The sequence below is a fragment of the Microchirus variegatus genome (assembly GCF_963457635.1).
Source record: "Microchirus variegatus genome assembly, chromosome: 12".
Classification (NCBI taxonomy): Eukaryota; Metazoa; Chordata; class Actinopteri; order Pleuronectiformes; family Soleidae; genus Microchirus; species Microchirus variegatus.
This window is the reverse complement of record NC_139813.1, coordinates 25,700,553-25,719,778: the sequence shown is the minus strand read 5'-3', so window position 1 is coordinate 25,719,778 and position 19,226 is coordinate 25,700,553. Positions and strand designations below refer to the sequence as shown.

At 41.5% G+C, this 19,226-nt stretch overlaps 1 protein-coding gene across 2 annotated transcripts; it reads right to left on the bottom strand.

Moving 5' to 3' along the window:
* Window positions 1–2,016: 2,016 nt before the first annotated feature.
* On the bottom strand, window positions 2,017–13,523 carry vgll2a (vestigial-like family member 2a). Of its 2 annotated transcripts, none has more exons than XM_083898788.1 (4): window positions 13,305–13,523; window positions 11,426–11,687; window positions 9,486–9,968; window positions 2,017–8,136 (listed from the first exon to the last, which is right to left on the bottom strand). In XM_083898788.1, the coding sequence occupies exons 1-4, from the start codon at window positions 13,380–13,382 to the stop codon at window positions 8,093–8,095; spliced, it is 867 nt and encodes a 288-aa protein (XP_083754914.1). In that variant the 5' UTR covers window positions 13,383–13,523; the 3' UTR covers window positions 2,017–8,092. The 2 variants fall into 2 exon arrangements, with proteins under 2 accessions (XP_083754914.1, XP_083754915.1); XM_083898789.1 differs by having other exon boundaries at window positions 2,017–2,816.
* Window positions 13,524–19,226: the final 5,703 nt, after the last annotated feature.

Here is a 19,226-nt window from a genome sequence, read left to right as displayed (position 1 = left end):
GCACATCACGGTTGAAGAATTTAGCAAAAACAAATATCTAATTGCAGTTTTTCCTGACAGATTTTTTTTCACAGTTACATCTCAATTTAATGCGCAAATCAAAAATATTAATCAAAAATATTTTTAAAAAATATTGTTTTTTAAATATTATACGTGAATATGGGCCCAAATAAAGCATAATAAAACATATAACATGGGATGTTTCTTCACAGTCACAGATAATTCTTTAATATCTATAATATTAAAAAGTATATAAAAAATATAAGTATTTTCTAATGTACGAATGAAAACTGATTATTTTTTAATTGAAATAGAACAAAAGACTCAAATAAAAGAATAAAATAATTGGATCTTTCTATGAAGAATATGTGAAATAATGAATGTTTCTCAGGATTTTTCCTGATTGCGTCCAAATGTGATTTAGTTTATGAAATCATTAGAATCACTGCTTTCATTTGACTCTATTACACACCTGACCTTGACCTTAACTTTGACCTTGATCTTTCCCCGGGGTTCAAACAGGCAACCCCGCGGTTACAAGCCCAATTCCCTCCCACTTGACCATGAGCTGATGCTTTAGGAGAAATTATGATGACAAGAATGAGAATAAAAAATGTCCAAAAAAGAAATTTTAAGTAGAGATTACGCTGTGTGTGTGTGTGTGTGTGTGTGTGCGCGTGTGTATTGATGCCGTGACAACAAGTGAATGTTTGTGGGTTTTTGTGTACGACGCTTTTCTTATTAAAGTGAAGAAATCCAGGGACACACACACACACAATAGAAATCCATTAGGACAATCAATACAGTTTATTATTGACAGTGTGTGTGTGTGTGTGTGTGTGTGTGTGTGTGTGTGTGTGTGTGTGTGTGTGTGTGTGTGTGTGTGTGTGTGTGTGTGTGTGTGTGTGTGTGTGTGTGTGTGTGTTGGTCCAGTTTATTCCTGGGTAATAAGAAAAAGAAAAAAAAAATCAAAGCTGTGTGAAATGATTGTCTGATGAAAATCATTGTTTGCTGAAATAGATCAATTTAACAAAATCTCATTAGTTTGACTCTGAAATAGTTCAATTTAATACTGATTCTGATTCAGATCTGAATTCACTCTGGAATAGTGTTACATTGAACTATTATAGTGTTAAATTAACAACAAACGTGTTAAATTTACCACTATTTCAGAGTGTATTTGGAATTGGCGTTAAATTTTTAGTAGTAAAGTAACAATCAAAGGTTTTTAAATGAACAATTTAAGCGTTAAATTAACACCAAAATAGTTGAATTTAAAAATACTCCACAGTGTATTTGGGTCTGAATCACAAATGGTGTTAAATTGAACTCTTTTAGTATTAAAGTGCTTAAAATAGTTAAAATTTTTCCACATTTTTTTTCAAATTGTGGACGACATATTGTAGTATGACTTCTTCGTAAAATTTTGGACCAAAAAATGTTTTCCAAAAAATGGTCAAATTTTAGACAACATAGTATAGTATGACGTTTTTGTCAAATTTTGGACCAAAATTTTTTTTTCAAAAAATTTGTCAAACTCTGGACTACATGGTATAGTATGACGTATTTGATAAATTTTGGACCAACATTATTTTTTTTTCAAATTTTTTTTCAAATTGTGGACAACATATTGTAATATGACGTATTTGACAAATTTTGGACCAACATTATTTTTTTTTCTATTTTTTTTTCAAATTGTGGACGACATATTGTAATATGACGTCTTTGTCAAATTTTGGACCAAAAAATGTAATGTAACAATAAAAGGTTTTAAAATGGAACAATTTAAGCGTTAAATTAACCAACCACCAAAATAGTTGAATTTAAAAATACTCCACAGAGTATTTGAGTCTGAATCACAAATGGTGTTAAATTGAACTCTGTTAGTATTTAAGTGCTTAAAATAGTTAAATGTAACAAAAATTCTGATTCAGACCAAATACAGTTGAATTTAAAACTCTTGCTAAACACAAATATAGTCCACAAATTAATGTTAAAACTCTTTCAGAGTGTATTTAACCCTTTTAGTGTCACTTTAAGACTTTAAATGTAAATTTCACCCTATTCCACAGTGGATTTGAAGTGGTATACAATTGACTCCAAATGTAACAATGAACATTTTTACAGTGTAGATGTAAATATAAGTGTAGAAATAGAAGTAGAAGCTGTTTGTTCATTAGTAATTATTTTCCTAAAATTCACGTTCTTCAAATAATTTTTTACGTTTCTTGTGTTCACCAGGCTCAGTACTCCATATGGACCAGTAGAGGGCAGAGGGACAATAAAGAGTGAGTATGTGAGTATAGCATTAGCGTAGCATCGCCACAGCTAAACAATGCTTTATTTACTCTGCAGTAAATCTGTGTTGTGACCTCTTTTTTTTTTTTTTTTACACTTTCTCATAAAATAATTTTTCCACTTGATGCCATGACAAATACATTTAAAAAAACAAACAAACAAAAAAAAGTCTTTACACTGTAGCGAAATTTAACAGAAACAATACAATACAATACTCATGTTTAAATATATTAAAACATCCACGGAGAACACTGCTGCATGCTGGGAACGCTCATTTACACAATGTTCTGCAAAGAAATAAAGAGCAATTACAACATATTTTTTTGTTCACAGTTTTACGTAAAGGCCGGCAGTGAGTTCACACACAAACACACACTCAAACAAAGCTTTTTCTACACTTACAAGGACCAGCAATTGTTGATTTTCCTTTAAACCCGTCCATTCAGTGATGTTTGTCAGTTTTGGTTGACGTTGCTACCGTTAGCTTTCCCAATACTCGCGTCACGTCAACACTGTAGCTGTCAAAATAAAGCGTTAACACAGATTTTATCTTAAACCTTTCACCAGTAAAGCACTTGTTTTGAATTTAGAAGGACTTTGCTGTGGGAGAGCGAGTGAAAAGTTGTTTGGCCACACGGTGGAGCAGCTAGCATATTCTTAAAATATCACAGACTTAGCGGTGAGATGGAGCGGCTAGCAAATTCTTAAGATAGCATAGTGTTGAGAAGGAGATACTAATATAGTCTTAAGATATTATAGACTTTGTGGTGAGATGGGGCGGCTAAAAGGAGCAGCTAACCCAAGTTCTTAAGATATCAACTTAGCAATGAGATGAAGTGGCAAAGAAGCTAAAATGTTCTTAAGATATCAACTTAGCAATGAGATGAAGTGGCTAATAAGCTAACATGTTCTTAAGATGTCAACTTAGCAATGAGATGAAGTGGCTAAGCAGCTAACATGTTCTTAAGATATCAACTTAGCAATGAGATGAAGTGGCAAAGAAGCTAAAATGTTCTTAAGATATCAACTTAGCAATGCGATGAAGTGGCAAAGAAGCTAAAATGTTCTTAAGATATCAACTTAGCAATGAAATGGGGTGGCTAAGAAGCTAACATGTTCTTAAGATATCAACTTAGCACCGAGATGAAGTGGTTAAGAAGCTAACATGTTCTTAAGATATCAACTTAGCACCGAGATGAAGTGGTTAAGAAGCTAACATGTTCTTAAGATATCAACTTAGCACTGAGATGAAGTGGCTAAGAGGCTAACATGTTCTTAAGATATCAACTTAGCACTGAGATGAAGTGGCTGAGCAGCTAACATGTTCTTAAGATATCCACTTAGCACTGAGATAAAGTGGCTAACAAGCTACTTCATCTCAGTGCTAAGTTAGCACTGAGATGAAGTGGCTAAGAAGCTAACCTATTCTTAAGATATCAACTTAGCAATGAGATGGGGTCACTAAGCAGCTAACATGTTCTTTTAAACGAAGCAATGACATGTTGAGACTTACGCTAACAATTTCTTAAGCTATTATTGACTTAGCTGCGAGATTGGTTGGCTAAAACTAGCAGCTAATAACTTTTAAGATTGGATTTCATAGACCAACATATTCTTAACATATATCACAGTCACGTCGTTTTTACGTCACATTACCTTAGAGTTAGCGATCTAGCGGTGCGACGGAGCGGCTAACGCGTTGTTAAGCTATCGCAGACTTAGCGGAGAGTATTTTAACTTAAATTGGGCTGACGGCAGATTTAATCCGGTCACAACAAACGTGGATTAAATCCGTTTTTTTTAACGGGTGTTAAACGCGTACGGACTTGAACGTAACGGACGGCAGCAAAAGCCGGTCCTTGTGAACGTATAGAAATAGACACATGCCTGTGGACTTAAACACTCACGAATCACTATTTGACAGGTGTGTGAGTGTGTGAGTGTGTGAGTGTGTGTGTGTCCGTCCACTGCTGCCTTCACTTATATCACACCAGTTGTCCCAGTAGGATCCACCACACACACACTAAATGCTCCCTTTATGAAGTTCATAGTCCCGTGTGTGTGTGTGTGCGTGTGTGTGTGTGTGTGTGTTAAAGAGCAGTTGTCGATGACAGCTGCAGCAGAGAAAGAATCAAGTGGCTCTAAAATAGCCGTCGTTCTCCTCATTTATCAGAGAAAACCCCTCCCCCTCCCTCTCTGTTTGTATGTGTGAGGTTTTTTTTGACGTTTTTCTTTGTTTTTTTCTTTGCCGTAAAAACGTTCCATAAATGTCCAGAACCCAGAGAACCGGTGCAGATTCTGACCCAGTTCAGACCTTGTTTCACTAATAAGTTAATGAGGCTAAAGTACGACTGTTCGCGGCTGCCATTAAACCGCGTCCTGGATGTGTTTCCTGTGTCCGTCACGTGGCTTTATTCAAACACACAGTGATGTCACCACCGTATGACAACAACAACAACAACAACAACATGTTTTTTTAACGAGTCCGACTGTGTCCTCTGTCGTCTGATGAGACGAAGCTCTTCTCACGCTGCTGTAACATGAAACCAGATTTTGAAGTAAATAAACAAAACAAAAATAAATAAATAAACCTGATTAGCGTAAAGATTTATCGCGTTTCTACTCCGATTGTGTTCATGCAGGTCAGGAATGCTCAGGGTTCCCACGCCTTGGTTGACATCAAATTCAAGGACATTTTCCAGGACTTTCCAGGAACAATTCCTTAAATTTTTTTTAAAAAGTCATGCTCTCTTGAAATATTGTTTTGTGTAAAATTTGAAAAACTTTCCAGGATTTCAAGGACCAGTGAGAACCCCGACATGTGGATGTGGTTTTTGAGGCTCTGTCCACACGAAAAAACGTAAAATAATCTTTTTCTGCGACGTTTTTTAAAAAGTTCGCCCGCAGTTTAAAAAAAAAAAAAAAAAAAAAAACACACTTTATACAATCACAGAAACAGACACAGATTGAAGAACGCCGGGACGACTAAGGAAAGTTAGCATAGCATAAGTTAGCATGAAGCGAACAGACCCAAACAATTTCCGAACACAAAAAAAAACAGACAGAAGACGACAAAGATAAGTGACGCCGAATTCGTGAGAGCGCGAGAAAGTGACGTGGGATTATGGCGTCGCCGTTTTCCGTTTCACCTAGCCTTGTTTTCGTGCGGGCAGTCCCTGAAACTGAATCCGAGGACACGTTCAAGTACAAAAAAGGGGAGCGTCTAGGCTAGCGATGGGCACGTTAACGGCAGTTAACGGCGTCAACATTAACGCACGTCAACGTTGACGCGTTTCCATGCCGACTGACCGGGAAAAGACGCGCGTGACGTCATGTTTACGTTGACTCCCGATTTGTTAAGATGAGTCTCTAAAGTAACGCTAAACTATAAAAAGAGATACGCAGTACACAGGTACGCTAGGTTATTTGTTAGCGCTGCTCTTTTTGTTTAATAAACAGACCGTTCTGGTCCGGCTGTAGGCGCGCTAACGGCGCTAATGCAGCTAACGCAGCTAACTGGTAAGCGGTGCCTGGACAACGGCGTCGTGGCGCGTAAACATGACGTCACACGCGTCTTTTCCCTGTCAGTCGTCATGGAAACGCGGCATACGTTATGACGCGTTTCCATAACCACTGACCGGGAAAAGACACGTGTGACGTCATGTTTACGTTGACTCCCGATTTGTTAAGATGAGTCTCTAAAGTAACGCTAAACTTTAAAAACAGATACGCAGTACACAGGTACGCTAGGTTATTTGTTAGCGCTGCTCTTTTTGTTTAATAAACAGACCGTTCTGGTCCGGCTGTAGGCACGCTTACGGCGCTAATGCAGCTAACGCAGCTAACTGGTAAGCGGTGCCTGGACAACGGCGTCGCGGCGCGTAAACATGACGTCACGCGCGTCTTATTTCCGGTCAGTCGTCATGGAAACGCGCCGTTCATTACGACGCGCGTTAACCTCGTGCCCCAGCACTAGTTTAGACCCGAAATCAGTGCAATACATATGTGATCAGATAAGTGACGGCGAATTCAAGCGCGAGAAAGGGACGTGGGATTTTGACATCTCCGTTTTTTCCGATTCACCTAGCCTTGTTTTCATGTGGACAGTCCCTGGAACTGCATCTGAGGACACAGTCAAGTACAAATTGGGAGCGTTTAGGCTAGCGCTGGGTGCGTTAATGCCACGGCGCGTTTCCATTCCGACTGACTGGGAAAAGACGAGCGTGACGTTATGTTTACGTTGACTCCCGATTTGTTAAAATGAGTCTCTAAAGTAACGCTAAACTTTAAAAACAGATACGCAGTACACAGGTACGCTAGGTTATTTGTTAGCGCTGCTCTTTTCATTTAATAAACAGACCGCTCCAGTCCGGCTATAGGCGCGCTAACGGCGCTAAATGAGCTAATGCAGCTAACTGGTAAACGGTGCCTGGACAACGGCGTCGTGGCGCGTAAACATGACGTCACGCGCGTCTTATTTCCTGTCAGTCGTCATGGAAACGTGCCGTTCATTACGACGCGCGTTAACCTCGTGCCCCAGCACTAGTTTAGACCCGAAATCAGTGCAATACATATGTGATCAGATAAGTGACGGCGAATTCAAGCGCGAGAAAGGGACGTGGGATTTTGACATCTCCGTTTTTTCCGATTCACCTAGCCTTGTTTTCGTGTGGACAGTCCCTGGAACTGCATCTGAGGACACAGTCAAGTACAAATTGGGAGCGTTTAGGCTAGCGCGGGTCGCTTTAACGGCGTCAATGTTAGCGCACGTTAACGCACATCGCGTTTCCATGCTGACTGACCGGGAAAAGACGCGCGTGACGTCATGTTTGCATGACGTCATGTTTTACGTTGACTCCCGATTGTTAAAATGAGTTTCTAAAGTAACGCTAAACTATAAAAACATATACGCACTACACAGGTACACTGGTTATTTGTTAGCGCTGCTCTTTACTATGTTTAGTAAACAAACTCCAGTTCGACTCTAGGCGCGCTAATGGAGCTAAACGAGCTAATGCAGCTAACTGGTAAACGGTGCCTGGACTCCGGCGTCGCGGCGCGTAAACACGACGTCACACGCGTCTTTTTTTCAGTCAGTCGTCATGGAAACGCTTCGTACGTTAAGACGCGCGTTAACCTCGTGCCCCAGCACTAGTTAAGACCCGAAATGAGTGCAGTCCACATGTGATCAGATCTTCAGGGTGGTCCTAACGTCAGGTCTGAACTGGGCCTTTTAGCCTAAGCCCGAAACACTTTGAGAAATCATAACATCGACGCCGTTTCTTTTCCGACAGAATGTTTGTCCTCGTCCTGTCAAGAGCGTCGCCGCGACGACCTCCTCGAACACTCCGTCTCCAGCCATAACACAGTCCCAGCGTCTGCAGCCCAGTCGCCCCGCGGTCCTGCCGAGTCCTTCAAGCGCTCGTCCGCGGAGTTTTGACAACACATGTGTCTCTGTCCGTCTGTGCCGTGACTTTTATTTTGAATTTTTTTTTTTTTCCTTTTCCCACTTTAGGAATGTCGTCCGAGAGTCTCGTCTCTGTCCGCGTCCATCACCGTCCTCTCCCGCGAGTCCACTTTTTTATTTACCGTATCCACGCGGTCGACGCTCAGCTGCCGCTACCGCCGCCGCTGCCGCTGCTGCACAGTCCACTGTAACACAGAGCTGCAAGTAGAAAACCGCCGTCAGTTCCTTTGTCAGCTCATCAGCAGCAGAGCAGGATGAGTGGGGGAGGAGGAGGAGGAGGAGGAAGGAGAGGAAAAAAAAGTAGAAGGGTGAGGCGAGCGCGAGTCGCTAAAACCAATACAAATCCTTGCTCTTATCCTGAGCCTGCAGACCTGAGAGAGGGGAAAAAAGGGACAGAAAGGAAAAGTCAGCAAGAATTAGAGCGTTTAGAAAGCGTCTGCTCCGTGAAAGCAGGAGGAATCGCCCCGAGGACGACGAGAGGAAGCCGAGACAGAGAGAAAAGGAGGTTTGACAGCTGGTGTCAGGGCGCTGATTGACAGCTGGGTTTGTTGCTTCAAAAACACTCGGGCGGTAAGTTGATCCGAGGGCGAGAGAAACGGATCCTTTCATCCAACAGAGGTGGTTTTTCAACCGAGGACGCTTACGAGGTCACGGGAGGACGCTTTGAGCGACTCTGTTTTTTTTTTCTTATTTAGCTAGCCGCGGTCAAGTTCAGAGTCGGCGCAAAAACGAGCTTTTCGACATCAACCGGCGATCGATAACGAAAAACTCAAATCTGTCGTTGAGTGTCGATCGACAGAAGTTTAGCTTTGTCGCGTGAACAAAAAATCTTTAAAGTTTTTGGGCATTTTCTTGCAAAACGCGAAATGCGAAGATCTGACATTTTCAACTTTTTTTGTTCAAAAGCTCCAACAAAACTCAACAAAATCTTTAACATATGAACTATTCTGTCTCAGTTCACCAGTTTTCCAACCACTTCAGTTTTAAAGTACATTTCAGCCCCTTGTAAACAGTCAGTTCATGCAGCGACGAGCACCTCCCCATAACTTGCTAACTTAGCACTGAGATGAAGTGGCTAAGTCGCTAACCTAATCTTAAAATATCAACTTAGCGATGAGATGTTGAGACTTACGCTAACAATTTTTTTCCCCCAAAATGAGTGAAACTGCCTCAAATTTTGCCATTTTGCCCAAATATTAAAAGCGCACAACTTAATTTTATGTTGGAAAATTCAACACATTAGCTTAAAACCACTTAAGTCACCACTGTGCGGCAAACCCGCCACAATAAAAGCATATGTAGTCTGTTCACTCTTGAACTTAAAAAGCCAGATTCTGGTAGTTTGAGGCTCCTCCGCAGCCAGGGACGTATGAAAATCATTATTTTTAAGGTAAAAAATTCTTATATAATGTTATTTTAATGGTAATTTGCAATAAAAACAGCCATTTAAAATGAAACGTTACCATGTTTCGTGTTAAATTAGAAGTTAAATCCATAAAGTGAGTCACAATATCCGACTCTTGACCGATGACTTCGTTCTATTTCTCTGTATCTCCCAATTTTCTAATTTTATTCTGTACGTCTTTCATAATTATCCTTCATTCTATGATTTTATCTTTTACTTCAGAAATCTCGTCGAGTTTATCGTTACATTACATTTAAAAAAGGGGGAGGGGCTTAAGTTGGCTCAATAAGTAACACGGACTTAATTTGACGCTACCTGTTTCCATGTTGAGTCCGATTTCCGCTCCGGCTCCGGTGAAGGCGCCGCTCCAGGTCGACCCCGTCCCCGAGTCCCCTTTCCCCCCAAGGTCGCAGGGCGAGACGCTGGGCGCCGACACGGAGCCGCCGGGCGTCAGCCGGTGGTGAGGCCTCACCAGCAGCGAGCCGTAGCGCGGGTCGAACGCCGCGCCGTACATCTCGTGGACGCCGGCGCGCGGGTACGCCGCGCTCTGGGTGCCCATGGCGCCCCCTAGTGAGTACGGGTGGTGGTGGTGGTGGTGGTGATGGTGGTGGGACGGGTGCCAGGCGTCGGCGCCGGGCTGGTGGAGGTGGCCGTGCAGGGAGGCGGCGGCGGAGTACGGGTCGCCGGGGAAGGAGAGCTCCGAGTGTCCGCCGCCCAGCGCCGAGGAAACGGACGGCTGGTACGAGCTGTTCCAGAAAGACGGCGGGAAACTTCGCTGGTTCATCGGGAACGAACCCTCTGAGGAGACGATGATTTACGACAAAAAGTGAGTTTGTTTTCCTCCTAGTGTAACTAAGTTAGAGCACGTTCAATTTTAAAATTCTGACTTTGGTTTCTCGTCTTTAAACCGCCTTTAAAATAACTTAAAGGTGCATTATGTAATAAATCTAAATCAACTGGCCAGTAAATCCTCCTAATATGTCACAGAGACTCATGAATAATGTTCATATAACAAACTGAACTCACCAACAACAACAGTACAGACAAAATATTTGCATTAAAAAAAATATTTTGCAGACTGCAAATCATGTTTATGTTTTGAAATCGTGTTTTGGCATGTGGCGCCACCTACCGCCGTCTACCAATCACTGCGGTCAGTAGAGTCTCAGCTGCCGAGCAACCACGGGTTGAACCAGTCACGTCAGAAAACGAAACCTAAAAGACCTCGGTGTTTTGAATTTGAATGTAGTAACTGTTTTTGGCCACATTCTTACATATGGCGCCTTTAAATATCTTAATTCACTCATTTGAGTCCCTTTATAAAGCAAAAAAAAGAAGTAAAAGACAATTTTTTTGCACTGAATTACACAACAATTTCCACATATTTTAGGCAAAACAAACAATTAACTAAACAAATAATCGACATATCTCAGTAAGATAATTAGAGCTGCAAATAAGTCCTTTATTGAAATTATTTCTGTCAAAAAATTAAACATTTAAAATTAAAATTCAACAAATAGACAAAAACTACTTCTGTAATAACTCATTATATAATTAATTCATAATTATAATTAATTAATTAATAATTTTGATTAAAAGTCAAATTTGCATTTGTTTATTTATACTTTTGTTGCTGAATAAACCCAACAAAATAGATCATATTTCTACACCATAATATTAGCTCGTCGTGTTTCACACGGATTATTGTTCAGTAGAATTACGAGATTTCAGGTTTTGTGTTATTTCCTGATACAAAAACACGTGTTTTTTTTCCCCTCTCGTTGTTCGGGTGTTTTTTTCTGGAATGTTTGGCATTTTTAAATGATCTGTTTCACAGGTTTGATCCTCGCTGACACCGACACTGACTCGACGTGCCGTGAATCCAAAAAAATCATAAAGAATCGACACCGAAAACAGGAAAAAACGAGTTATAGGTGAATATCTAACACTAGACTTGACGTTTTTTGGCAATTTTGACTTTGTTTCTGATGAAAATCTACATCAATGACTGAAAAATGTTCATATTTAGATGCATGATTTTGAGTCAAAGGAGTCAAACTCGACTGTTTCGCTTCTAAAATGTGATATTTCTTTTATATCCTTTATTCCCTTTTATATCAAATGTCCCTGAAGAGATAATCAGCTTCTGTGCAGCTTTGTCAAAGCCATGAAAAGAGGTCAAATTATACAATAAAAAACGTGGATTTACAGCAGCGGAACCTCGATAATGGCAGTGAACCCACGCACACACACACCTCTTACGCTCTTGTGGCTCGTCGCAGGATACGCCGTCGCCTGACTGAGCGCTCGGCTGAAGTGCTCGTCCACCACCGCGCTGATGTCGCCCTGGAAGTACGTGAAGAGGACGCAGCGCGAGCTCAGGTATTCGGCGCCCGGCGGCAGCTCCTTGTCCTCCTCCTTGATCGCCGGGGGGCCCGGGGGCCCCTGTGGCCCCTGGGGCCCCAGCCGGCTGCCGCTCTCCTGGGGGTCCTGCATTTTCGAGTACAAGGCCAGTTTCTGTGGAGGGAGAAACATGGATTTATGCAGATTTATGCTTCAAATTTGAACATAAATTATGGATTAATAAATACATATGAGCACATGACAAGAAAAATATGAATCATTTTACTAACTAAACAACATCAGAACAAAATAATTGAACTAAAACTCAAATGTAACAGAGAGAAAAGTCAATTTATCAAACTTTATACCATATTTTTATCACGAGGTCCACAAATTTACATGTTAAACAGTTATTTTGAAGCTTTCTGCTGAAAGTTTCCAACTTTTCAAACTAATCTGTAAACAAATACAAGAGAATAAGAGACTTTAAGAAGAGAATTTGAATCGGTTTATTCTGAAAATTCTACTTTGCTTAGAATAAATTTAATTAAAATAACCTTCATTTTTTTCCCCCACTTTATCACCATGTCACGTTTGTCAAAAAATTACACGATAAAGAGTAAATAATCCAGATTACTGTGTTTAAATTACAAGTATATGCAATTTACACATAGAACAGATCATAATAAAGTTGTTTTTAAACTCTTATTATTATAATAACAATAATATGACAAATTGAGTTCGACCAAAAAATGATCAGACTAATTTTTACCATTTGTAAATAATCTGAATTAGTGGATTATTACATATTTATGAAAGTTTACACATTTTGGTTTCACAGAAACCTGATAAATGCTGATAATTGACCTTTTAAAAAAAAGTGATTGACCAGTTAATCTGACTTTTTGAGACAATTAGTATCAGCTGTTTATTATTTAATGAGGTGGTGGATTATTATTTATGTACATTTACACGTTTTTCATAAAAAAAAAACAACAACAACCTGCTAAAGGGAGAAATTTCTTTCTATGTTTTTAGACACAAAACCTTTCAAAAATATTTTTATTTCTAAGAAATTTTCTGCGCCATTTGTTATTATTTAACTCTTATATTTAAATAGAAAGGGAAAATATCCGAAAACCCCACAAATAAATGTGAGAAATCCCGTTAAAAGAGACTTAATTACAGTGAAAATAGAGATAATAATAAAGTCGTGGATGAGTGAGAGACTTTAAGAGAGTGAAATAAAATCCCTTTAACAAGTGTGTGAACTGAAGGCCTCATAAAAGTCGACAAATTAAATTCAGTAAATTCGTCTCTTTAAGACTTTTACGCACGACTGTGGAGAAAAATGACTTTAAAAGTTACGGTTTAAATAAAACAATTTAAAAATTAAAGAGTGAAATTAAATATTGACGTTAACATTAACAAAAAAATACTTTAAAAAAAATATTCTGTAAACTAAATGTTAATATGTATAATTTATTGTTCTAAAATAACACATTTTTAATACTTTACTTAACTTTAACCTGAACGCTGCGTCTGTATTTACGCAGAAATATGAGGTTTTAATTGTTGTTTAAGTGGTTATTAAAGAGGAAAAAGTTGTATTAAATCCTCCAGGACTTTTTAAATGATTAATAATCATAATAAAGTGTCTGTAGCTGCCGGTGAGACGAGACAAGTGACGCGTAAAATCTCTTGTTTTGACGCGGATTAAAGTGTAATTTAAAGGTTGAAGTAAAGTTTTCTGTCTCTAAATATAAAGTGTAAATGTTAACCCGTGTTTACCTGGTGGTGGTACGGGCTGTAGGAGCTGAAATAAGGCTGAGGTCCAAACACTTGGTACATCACATCCAAGCAGCTCATGGCGAACCGGAATCACGCAGAAGAACCAGGCGTCATGGAGAGAGCGGCGCAGTCCGGCTCGGCTCAGGCGGGAGAAGGAGGCGTTAATCCCGGCTGCGGTTACTCTCAAGAGTCGCTGTCTCTCTTTCTCTCTCTCTCTCTTTCTGCTCCGCTGCCTCTGCGCTCTTTACGCACTGAAGTGCGTTCCGCGCGCAACACGAGGGAGGACAGGGGGAGTGTGGGGGGGGGGGGGGGGGACCCGCCTCCTCCACCACCGGCCCCCCCTCCGCCAATCACAGGCCGAGCGAGCTCCACCTCTGCCTTAATGGACCAATTCAGATGACTGGAAAACATCAACAGGGGCCTTTCAAGAGAGTCCGGGGGACCTCGGGGGCCCCACGCTGAACCCTAACCCCCCCCAGTGTTGAAATGGAGCTGAAATAAGGTCAGTTGTTGTTTCAACTTTGGTGAAAAAGCTTTTGTTTTATTGCGAGTCGTGAAGTTTAACCTTCTCATGACCATGATGATGACGATGATGATGATGATGACGTCTCCTGGATTTATTTTGATTTTACGGCTGTAGAATTATTGATATCTGGAAGTTATTCAAACGTTTAGGAATTTACGGTTGAATCTCCTGTGGAAGTCCTGAGGTTCTACCGTAATGACAAGAATATAGGGCTCCGCAGAGCTCTTCTACCCCTTTATCCTCCACCTGAGGAAGAATCTTGAGCATCTCATCGAAGTATCTCAGGGTCTTGTTCACGAGTTCTCTCGATTTACCGGTCGATCTACGTCCTCAACCTTCAACTTTCGATCATGAGCTTCCAGTAATGACCAAAAGAACGAGATTACAAGCTGCCGGGATAAATTTAATCCGTAGGGTGTAGGGTGTAGAGCCGCTGAGGTGTAGAACCGCTGAGGAGTAGAACCGCCGAGGTGGTCCAGGCAGGTCCTCCCCAGAGAAGACCTCAGGGCCGACCCAGGGATTATATCTCTCTGGGAACCCCTTGGGATCCTCCTTTAGGAGCTGGCAGAAGAGGCTTTGGTCTGGTCTTCCCTACTAAGGTTGCAGCCGCCGCGACCTGAGATAAGCAGAAGACGACGATGATGATGATGTTGGCGACAACTTGACTTAATTTGCACAAGACAAAGTGACTTGAGACTTCATCCGTCTTCTACGGCTTTATCCTCCACGTAAGGGACGCGGCGGCGTTTAAGGGGTCATACCCTCGATAGGAACCCATAGAATACATAGAGAACCCGCAAGCTCCCATCGGGAAAGATAGACGAGCGGATCGGTTATGGTGGAAAATGGAGCTCAGCCGGGAAGCGAAAGCTCTCGATTTACCGGTCGGTCTACGCCCTCAACCTTCAACTTTTGATCATGAGCTTCCGGTAACGACCAAAAAAAACGAGATGGCGAATACAAGCGGCCGGGGATAAGTTTAATCCGTAGGGTGTAGGGTGTAGAACCGTTGAGGTGGTCCAGGCAGGTCCTCCCCAGAGAAGACCTCGGGGCCAACCCAGAACTCTTCGGAGGGATTATATCTCTCGGCTGGCCTGGGAACCCCTTGGGATCCTCGTTTAGGAGCTGGTAGAAGAGGCTTTGGTCTGGTCTTCCCTACTAAGGTTGCACCCGCCGCGACCTGGGATACGCAGAAGATGACGATGATGATGATGGCGACAACTTGACTTAATTTGCCCAAGACAAAGTGACTTCATCCATCTTCTACGGCTTTATCCTCCACGTAAGGGCAGCGTTAAGGGGTCACACCCTCCATAGGAACCATAGAATCCAAAGAGAACCCTCAAACTCCAAACGTTGTAACTTCACAAAGACATGCAGACGTGTCCTCATATTAAAACGTCAGCACTTCTGCACTCATTCAGCCCGACTTCTAACCATCGACTATCGATTCACAATCCTGAAAAGGCCGAGCAGCGCGGTCGACCTCCGAGAATGCAGCCGCCGCCACTCCACGCTAATTGAACGAGTAAACAAATCAAAGTGAGCAGCGAGCGGAATGTGATGCTGGGAATTCCCACAATCCCTCAGGTGGCCTCCCAAAATGCTGGAGGTCAGAGGTCACATATTTTTTTTTTTCTCTCTCTCTCTCCCCCTGCCAGTTTGGTACTGTTACAGGAGGTCAGGGGTCAATTTGACCGACAATTAGCGCGCGGCAGCAGGAGAACGAGTAAAGTAAACGTTTACGGTGATTTAATTTGTGTCATTTAAAGACGTATTTAAAGCTTTAAACGGAGGAAAAAGAGCTTAATAATTAAAGTTAGCATGTTTTATTGGTAGTTATTGGCTGATGGTTATTGGTGATATGGTAGAATTTTATTTATATTTATAAAACACCTATAGCTAACAGTAGAGTTTCTAAGGTCAAATGTAGAAAACCACAAAAATCACATAAAATGAAGAAATTATGAATAAAACGAAAAAGGTTTCTCCAATTATTTCCCCCCGTAAAAGGGTTTTTGTGTGGTTTGATCTTCTGGATCGGTATAGAACTTTACCTTCTTAAAGCTGTTACCATTTTACATAAACATGACAAAATTAATCTTGATCTGTTAAGATGTCTCTCGTTCAATGGGACTGAAAACGTTACATGTTAAATTGCCACCAAATCTAAAATAATCTGCATCATCCGGATCAAATTCAGTCCGATGATAGAGTGCCTGACTCTGTACACACGCGCCAAATTTCGTTCAGATTCGATGATTTTTGACAGAGATATGTCATTTCTATTCCATAGTTTTGCCCATTGTAAGACAATGGGATTTATTGAGACTTTGATCGTGTTTTGTGACGCCGTCCGTGGGTAGATTCTTACCAAAATTGAATGGGAACACGCTTGGATGATCGCCTACCCGTTACGAAAAATTCACATTGATGCGTCAAAATAAAAAAATCCACGGGCACATATTGAACGGGTGATTCATTGGTTTGTAAATAATCGTCGAGGCCACGTCGCGTACGACGTTTGACCACAACTGTGCGACTATAAATACACTTTCAAAATAAGGGGCGTGCGCACGTCAGTATAACCATTATGTTAGCGCTATGGTTTTTGATTAACTGTCTCTGCTGCTGCTGCTGCTGTCCTTTAAGCTAACCCCCCCCCCCCCCCACTAAAACCAGAGCACCTGTTCCCACCACAAGTGGCACAGAGAAGCTATTAAAACCCAAAATATCTGCCATTGTCGTGCAGCTCAGCTCAACTCACGGGCACAGTTCAACGATCGGTGCTTGTTGTGTTATTGAATAGGAAGCACCGCTGCCCCCCCCCCATCCCCCCAATCCCCCCCCAAGGTTCAATGAGGAATTTTCAATTAAGAACGATTCGGCATCGTCTCGGCCGTCAGTCGCAGGTTTGATGGATTTGACTCAAGTTTTTTTTTACTGGGGAGAATCAGGTGCTCTGATAATCCGAAATAAAAATTCACCCCATGAAAACACTCGAGCAGACGGTGACCACGGGAGGACGGTCCGAGTCAAGTCCTTCAACTCAGAAAAAGAATCCAGGAGTTCTCGGGATCACGACATCAGATCTGATCCATAACGTCTCCAGATCGCTACCGACTTCCAGACCTTTTTTGCATAGGGTTAGGGTTAGCTTTAGCTTTTATTAGCGAACAGAGGCGATTCTAGAGTCCGTAGGGGCCCTAAGCAGAAATTCCCAGGGGGCCCTTCCTTCCAACCAGTGTTCATCACCATTATGTTATAAAATTATCCGACACCAATGAAAAATGTATGTTAATTTTTTTTTCAAAATGAATGAAATAACATGGAAAAACCTTGTAATTAAAAAGTATGTGAAAATACAAATACGATAAAATACTGTAAATAGCTTTTGAAAAACTACATACATTACACTGTAAAGAACCCACATTATAAAACAATATAAATATATAGAACAATAAAATACTGTAAATAACTGAAAAAAAAACCATATATAAACAGAGTAAAAAAAACATACAGAACGATAACTTCACACAGGTTAAAGTGAGGTGGGGCCCCTTTAGGGGGGGGGGGGTTTCCTACTGAGATGTCATTGCAAATCGCCCCATTGTTTTTTAAGGGGGACGGGGGGGAGGCGGCTGGTCACTGCACATTTCAGTAAAAAACAGCCCTCAGGCTCCGAGTGTCAGGGGGGCCCCCTATCAGCTCGGGGGCCCCCGAGCAGTTGCCTGTTCACAAGATGCGCCCTTGATAGCGAAGGCTGTGTTCACGGCGCAAATTGTCGCGCGTTGCAAATGTTCAACTTCGGGTGACGGATTCACGTCGACGCGACGACGCGGCGTCCAATCAGCGGCGAGATTCTACGAATTTCACAGCGTTACGTTAGCACAGAGTGAATTTAACGTAAACTGTTGACGCACCGCGGCAAAGACCCAGATTTTGCCCGCGCGTTTCACGTTGCTGAATTTGTTCAAGTTGACGTAAAAAAAAAACAGTGTTTTTGTAATAATCCGTGTTTTCCTTCGGCACCTGAATCAGAACACAGTGTTTGTGTGTGCGTGCGTGTGTGCGTGTGTGTGTGTGTGTTTGTACGCTGTCCTTGGTGGGACAGTGGTACAGTCGTATGAATCGAGGAGGGTCACGGTCGCGTCTCGCTCGACGCGCAGCCGAACAAAAACCACCTCTCTCCTGCGCCGCGAACCGTGAAACGCGGAGTGAATGGCGGAGGATGAAAAGGCTGCACTTCATCGTCCGCGCACACACCTGCTCATCGTCTCCCGCGTGTATACAACCACCTACACATTGTACTGTACGTACACGACAACAACAACAACGTAATTCAAACACCAGATACATAATCTATTCAATCTGTTGTTCCTCAGTTTCTAAAACAAACTGTTCAAACTGCCTTTAATTCATGTTTCTAATGTATATTTATTTGATTGTATTGTTCAAATGGTTGTTAGAAAAACATCCGTTTCCTGGTCGACTCGCTCTCATTGGTTATTGCGGGGCTCTGGCCACGCCCCCCATGCGTCCGATGACGTAAACATCGCGTCCGTTAATCCCTCGCACTACAGGATAAAATGGCCAGATAATCTGTTGAAATCAGCCGAAAATCGGAAGACCGAAATCTGGCCTGTTGTGGGGCGGGGCTTAATATGTACTAATCTGATGTAAAGAAATGTAACCTAATAAGGATTTTACCTGGTTAAATAAAGGATATATGTATGTAAATGTACATATATATATATATATATATATATATAATCTTCTCTAATCTAATTTCATCTAATCTTCTGTAAACTGTAATTTGTGGCGCATCAGTCGCTCCAACACTTTTAAACTTTGGCGAAGAATTTGAGTTGACGCATTTCAGTGTCAGATTTCACTGCTAGACCACGCCCCTCACTTAGCTCTCAGCCCACTTCTTGGGATTTAAAAGAAAATAAGGCATTGGGGGCAGAGTTAGCGTCAGAAGAGCGTCTTCAGTGATCGTTTAACACCGATAAATAACGTGCGATTATTGGTGGTATGATTACCGTCAAACTGTATCACCATTTGTCTGGTCATTTTTGTAAGATCGCAAATTGTTTTGTCAGGAAGTAAACGCTGCGTTTCATTTCCATCAGAACTTGGAAGTCGGAACTGGAAAAGACGTAGCCTCCAAGTTCGTCGCATTCCAGAGAGAAGTCGGAGGGGAAAAGAACACGGACGCTAAGGTATCTCGAAAACCACAACAATGACAATACCGATAACAACCGATTCTAGTATCTACTATTCTAGTAGTATGACATTTATGTCAAATTTTGGACCAAAATTTTTTTCTCCAAAAAAATAGTCAAATTCTGAACGACATGACATTTTTGTCAAATTTTGGACCAAAATTTTTT

Coding starts and splice junctions, on each gene's coding strand:
- vgll2a (XM_083898788.1), bottom strand. CDS start 13,382: ATGAGCTGCTTGGATGTGATGTACCAAGTGTTTGGACCTCAGCCTTAT. Junction 11,688..13,304: donor ACAGCCCGTACCACCACCAG/GTAAACACGGGT, acceptor CTCCCTCCACAG/AAACTGGCCTTGTACTCGAA. Junction 8,137..9,485: donor CGGACTCAACATGGAAACAG/GTAGCGTCAAAT, acceptor CCCCTCTCTCAG/GTCTGCAGGCTCAGGATAAG.